Source organism: Impatiens glandulifera, chromosome 1 (genome assembly GCF_907164915.1).
Source record: "Impatiens glandulifera chromosome 1, dImpGla2.1, whole genome shotgun sequence".
Taxonomy (NCBI): Eukaryota; Viridiplantae; Streptophyta; class Magnoliopsida; order Ericales; family Balsaminaceae; genus Impatiens; species Impatiens glandulifera.
The window spans coordinates 150,270,125-150,277,009 of NC_061862.1; the positions used below are offsets into that span (position 1 = coordinate 150,270,125).

At 24.6% G+C, this 6,885-nt stretch overlaps 1 protein-coding gene across 1 annotated transcript; it reads left to right on the forward strand.

Moving 5' to 3' along the window:
• Positions 1 to 4,562: 4,562 nt before the first annotated feature.
• Positions 4,563 to 5,174, forward strand: LOC124910770. The gene has a single exon (XM_047451450.1). It carries the CDS (start codon positions 4,563 to 4,565, stop codon positions 5,172 to 5,174), a length of 612 nt encoding a protein of 203 aa, XP_047307406.1.
• Positions 5,175 to 6,885: the final 1,711 nt, after the last annotated feature.

Sequence of the window (6,885 nt, forward strand, 5' to 3'; positions counted from 1 at the left end):
TGTAACTTACATTAGTTTGTTATTATTATTATTATTATTTGTTATGATAATTTATATTATTATTAACAAATTGGAAAACCATGTAACGTTAGTATTGAATTGTAAATGCCTTAATTGTTTAGGAAAACAATTACTCTATAATGAAGAGAAAAACGTTAAGGTAATGAAGAGGCAAACAATGTCAATCGTTGGATTAAATGGTGATTTTATTTAATGGTTTAACTTTTCAACAATATAAGACCTCTCATCTCTAATCAAAAACTCACTTCATCCTTAATTTTTCTCACTCTAGAATTCCAAAAGTCCTCTTCTTATTTTGTGAGTGTTCTTCGAGTTCTTCGCTCGATATTTTCCGTTGAAACTCGGTGATAGTTCAGGTACACTGATCAAGCTCGACGAGTAGTAATTTCAGTGCAAAATCACTACTGGATTCGTTATACCCTATGAGACAACCATCTATGATAAGCTCCAGCACAAACGGGAGACGATGGAACTATTTTAAGGGAAATATGTCTAATACATGCATCGAATCAACATCTCAATCGGTGATTTCGTTCTTCATATATTTTATTTGTTTCATTTATTTGTACATCATTTTATATATATTTTTGTAATTTATTTCAAGACAAGATTTCTAACAATCTTATATACATATATAAATTAAGATTTATTTTCTATCTATTTTTATTTTAATAGATAATTTTGAAATTTGTCACAAATCATGTGTTCTTTGATTGACAAAGATTTGTTATAGAATGTTAAAGGTCATCTAATTAATTAAGAAACGAATAATTGATGACATGAATATTTATTTATATAATTAGTTAGTTTTATATTTGATTAAAGATAAATGATCAACATTCTAATTAAGTGTAATAATTAATATTTTAATTAATTATCATGTCTTTTTTAAACGGTATTTTTAATGATAAATGAAGTTCTATATATATTTGTTTAATAATATATATGACATATTATTTATCTTATTACGTTTCTATGTTATTGACTATATATATTATAGTTATTTTGTCATCGCAATAATATATAATATCATATATATGGATATATTAATTTTCGTTTAATATAATATATTTGATATACATTGTTCAATTGCATCATTAAGACTTACTTAATTTGATAATTTTGAAATCAAATAATTAAAAGTAAAGTCTTGTTTGATTTGAGAATAATGTGGCAAACGTGCCGATATTACGGGATGCAAACGTGCAACCGGAAATAAATGTTTAAGCGACTTCGGTCAAAGATGGTTGAAACATTATGATTTTTTTGTAGAAATCATGTGATACGGTGAATATTTATTTGATTAAATATTCTAATTTCTTTTATAGAAATTAAGTGTTGAAATAAATATTTTAATTGATTAAATATTTTTAATTTCTTAGGTAGAGATTATGTGAAAAATGATTTATATATGAAGAAACATTCTAATCTCTTGTATAGAAATTATATTTTATTCAATTAAATATTTATGATATAGTTATCTTATTCATTGTATGATAAGTATAACAAAAGAAATCTTTAAATGAAGTGTGACAATTTCTTGATTAGAAAATTATTGATTTAAATCATACAAATGTGTGTGATTTAAAAAAAGATACCAACACGAATGTGGGGGCAAATATTTTTATTGATTATAACACAAAAATAATAGTGTATATTATGATAAATGTAAAAATAATTTGTTGTTAGAGAAATATGTTCTCTATAAAAGATAAAGTTATGCAACTTTATAAAAATAAATAAAATAACAAGAAAATATCTTGTTTATATTTGCTGAGTTGGTGTTCAAATCGATATTTTAGATTTGAGGATTTTGAAATCAAGAAACGTGTCATATTTTGACATTATATTCATAAAACTTTGAAGAACCAATGTCTTCAAAAGAATTTTATGAAATAAATAAAAAAAAGTTTATAAAGTGTTGATATGACTTATAACAAATTTTATAATAATGATATGAAAATTTGATCATACTTTTATTAAAAAGTGGATCTGACAATTATATATATCTTGAAGACAATGAAAATTATTTCATTAAATGTCTTTTGTACGATATTTTTATCGTTGAAAATTATGATAAAAATGATTAAATCCATAAAAGATATGAATTGCACTAAACGAAATATCATATTGTTATCAAATGATATATTGATATTATTAAATGAAAGACTTTACGTCTTAAAGTGAATATGTTTATACTTATAAGTACAATCTGCGTATGAAAATCTTCTAAAAAACTTATGATGGATAGATTAAACGTTATAATCTATATTTTTGACTTATGTCAAAAAATAAAATATTTTTATGTAAAATATATAATTGTTTACAAGAAGGCAGAATAGTTCAAAGACGTTTTGTCTACTAGTTAGTCAAATAAATAATATTTTCATAAAAAATTAAATGATAAGCATGTACGAATGACTATGCTTCTTATTAGAAGATGTTCCAAAGTTAACTAAGAATGTACCAACATAAAATTTTAATTATTGTGATAGTAATTAGAAATTGGACAAGCTTAGAGTCAGTGATAAGTCTAGACATACACGTCTTAGACATAATTTCATTAGACTATACTCTCTAATGGAGTTATCAAATTTGACTATGTAAGTCAAAGATAACATTGTGGATCCAGTAATCAAATTATTGAATAGAGAGATAGTTTGAAGTCTTTTGAGACATTAGCCTACTATAAGTTGGTATGAAGGAAAACTCAACCAATGCAGACTGGAGATCCCAAGAACTAGGTTCAATGGGACAACCTAATTGTACTGACTTGGAAAGTTATTGTTGACGAAACAATATATATTTTGACGAGGTTAAGCATAACACTTTTAATGATTCTTTGTGAGCAAATAGATCACCTATGTGAGGGAGAAGTGGGGCCGCTTCGAAAGAATTGCACGACTCAATTCTAGACTCTCTCACAAAACCAGACGCGTGTTCCATGACCAAAATGGACACAACCATGAGAGCTTGACATGTATCAGGGAAAATTCTATGTGAAAGTGTGTAATCGTTTACACAAATGGCAGAATAGTTTAAGGACATCGAGTCTACTAATCGGCTAGTAAAGTTATATACTTTCATAAGAGAAGGTTCAAAGAGTTACACCTACCTATTCTATGTACAATTCAATTATTGAACCTTTCACCAGGTTAATCTTTCAATTTTCATTAATATGAGGGATTGTTGGAATTTTTAAATTAGTTCTATAAATTCCATTAATAATGGAAATTAGAATGTGTGTAATAAAATCAAATCAAATTCACATGAAATTCAAACGTGAATTAAAGGGTGAAATTTGATCCAAATATATAATTTAAATCAATTAATTTAAATTAATTGATCTAAAATGCCATGATGACCAATTAACAAAATGTTGTTAATTTGTAGTGTAACTTACATGAGTTTGTTATTATTATTATTATTATTTGTTATGATAATTTATATTATTATTAACAAATTGAAAAATCATGTAACGTTAGTATTGAATTGTAAATGCCTTAATTGTTTTGGCAAACAATTCCTCTATAATGAAGAGAAAAACGTTAAGGTAATGAAGAGGCAAACAATGTCAACCGTTGGATCAAATGGTGATTTTATTTAATGGTTTAACTTTTCAACAATATAAGACCTCTCATCTCTAATCAAAAACTCACTTCATTCTTAATTTTTCTCACTCTAGAATTTCAAAAGCCCTCTTCTTATTTTGTGAGTGTTCTTCGAGTTCTTCGCTCGATATTTTCCGTTGAAACTCGGTGATAGTTCAGATACACTGATCAAGCTCGACGAGTAATGATTTCAGTGCAAAATCACTACTGGATTCGTTGTACCCTGGGAGACAGCCATCTATGATAAGCTCCAGCACAAACGGGAGACGATGAAACTGTTTTAAAGGAAATGTGTCTAATAATGCCTCGAATCAATATCTCAATCGGTGATTTCGTTCTTCATATATTTTATTTGTTTCATTTATTTGTACATCATTTTATATATATTTTGTAATTTATTTCAAGACAAGATTTCTAACCGTTATCACACACAGTCTACTATTTATTTTAAAACGGTGACCTTTTAGGTTTTAATTATTTAAATAATCAAAATTAATAAAATATTATTTTATTTTATTTCCTTTTATTTTATACTATGATTCAATTTATTAATTAAGATATTAAAATACACCATATTTAAAATTATTATTTTTATTTTATTATTATATGTTAATACATTTAAAATTTTTTCTAAAATTTTTAAAATTATTACAATTTTTCTCTCTCCAAATTCAAATTCAAAATTCAAAGAACAAGGCATACATTTACTTATCAATTAATAATAAATATTATTTATCAGTTATATATTTAATTTGTAATTGTTTTGGATGGTTGAAAAGGTATTTATTTATGATTTTAACACGTAATTTTTATTTTTGTTGTGGTATGTTAGCCAAAAATACGGGACACAAGAATTAGTCATCTATCTTTAAATATATATAGATAGATTTATCTATATGTCTTTGTTTTGTATTCTTTGAGATCTCAATAATGACAGCTTTGGATATTATGAATGATGATCATCTAAATCTGTCTCTTTCTCTTTCCATTGGAAATAATAATCCACCAAAGGCTTTGCCAGGTATAATCAATGATGATCATCTAAATCTGTCTCTTTCTCCTTCCATTGGAAATAATCCAGTACCAAAGGCTTTGCCAGGTATAGTTCATTCATATAGCTATTTAAAATTCAAACAAATCAAGACCATCCAAGGTGAAGTACAATGCAAACATTGTGAGAAAATTTTTCAAGTAGAGTTTGACTTGAAAATCAATTTTGAAATTGTGGAGAAGTTCATTGCAAGGAATAAAGCTAATATGTACGGGAGGGCAGCCGAAGAATGGATGAAGCCGGTTTTACCCAACTGCGAGTTTTGTCAAACGGAGAATTGTGCGAAACCGGTGAAGACAAAGGAGATAAGTGAGATCAATTGGTTGTTTCTTTTGCTTGGACAAATGTTGGGGTGTTGCACACTTAAGGAGCTTAAGTATTTATGCAAACATTATCGGAAACATCGAAGTGGTGCTAAAGATCGTGTTTTGTATATCAGTTATCTTACCCTTTGCAATCAGTTCCAACCTCGTCAACTTTTTAGTTCATGACTATTAATGCATCATAAGCTCTTCATTTCTATTTTTGATCAAGTTATTATTTATTTTCACAGTTTTATAATGGAATGGGTACTTATCTTTCATTTTACTATTTTCTTTTGCAATGAATTTAGTATTTTGGTTATCAAGGATTTTCCCAATCATTATTGTTATCTTATAAATTTAACAACTTTGAGCAATAACCCTCGTAAAAAAAACCTATGTACATTTTCATGCATGTCATTGAATAAATGATGTTTTGACTTTAATAGTTATAAATTAGGAATATGTAAGTGAATTATAAATATTGTTTATTTTAAGACAATTTATTTGTAAAAAAAACATATATAAAACTATGGAACTCACTTTTAAAACAGCACATTTAATAAAAAAAAAATAATAAGATAGTTAAATTTACTGTATTTTTAAAATGTTAATTCATAGTACTTCTAGATAAAAACATATTAAAATTTTTATTTTTTGGGACAATCCAAAAGGGCTAGACTTTGGTTAACTGCACAAGAGGGTTAAAATTATAATTATTATTGGAAAAATACAAACACTTACAGTGGGATATCTCCCCAAAAATTCTATATAAATTAATTCTATGTCAATTTTATCTAACCCTATATTATAATTATCTTTATTATTATATATAATGCTGTAAAAAAAACAATTACGAAGATGATGACATTTTCTTACCTCCAATCCTTTTTATTAAAATTACAAAAAATAACATAATTAGACTTTGAAATTGTCAATTTAATGCCGAGACGACAAAACGTGTCAAGTTTATAAACTTAAAAGAAAAAAAAAATTAAAAGTAATTATTAATTTATTTATTTTAATCAACATAATCAATTATAAAACAAGTTACTTTCAGTATATTTAATATAATTAACACATAAACATTATTAAAAAAATTTAAAAATTAAAGATATTTATCATCAAATAATTTATTTTTTTAATTCAACATTTTTAAAAACTAACAAAAAAAAAATTAAAAATTTAATTTAATTATAAAATTAAAATTAACAAAAATAAACATAAATATAATTTTCAAGTTATACTAAAATGAATACGATGGAAATTAAAAGAATTAAGAATATCTTCAATAACATCTACAATTTTATTTATAAATTATTAATAAAATTTAAATTAAATAATAATAATAAATATTAGTTAATTTAGACTTAATCAATAAAAAAAAATTCACTCTTTCTAATTTGTCATTTTTTTTTAACAATTCAAGTTATCGGAGAATATTTCTATACCTTGAATTCTTCTTATTTTAGTCCATCATGCATGCTAATACCTCCACAATTTTAGGACTCAAATTATTCATAAAAGATCTCCACTATCATTTTTACCTAAGGTGAAAGAGACCCATAGACATAAGATTGTAAAATTATCATTAATAATAGTTAAAAAGATTGGCAATTAGTTTTACTTCTTTTTCACCGATCCAATACATTAAAATTTTGGTTATTTTTTTTAATATTATAATATATTAAATAATATTATAATATATTTTTATTTTTATTTGATTTTCAAAAATTAATTTTATATATATCTTTATATAAGTATAAGTGGTATAAAAGTATAAATATAAATAATATAAGGGAGTATAAGTTATATATATAAATGATAATAAATTGTATAAAGTATAAAAATGTAGTATATGTTGTATAAATATGAATTTAAAATTATTATTATTATTTGT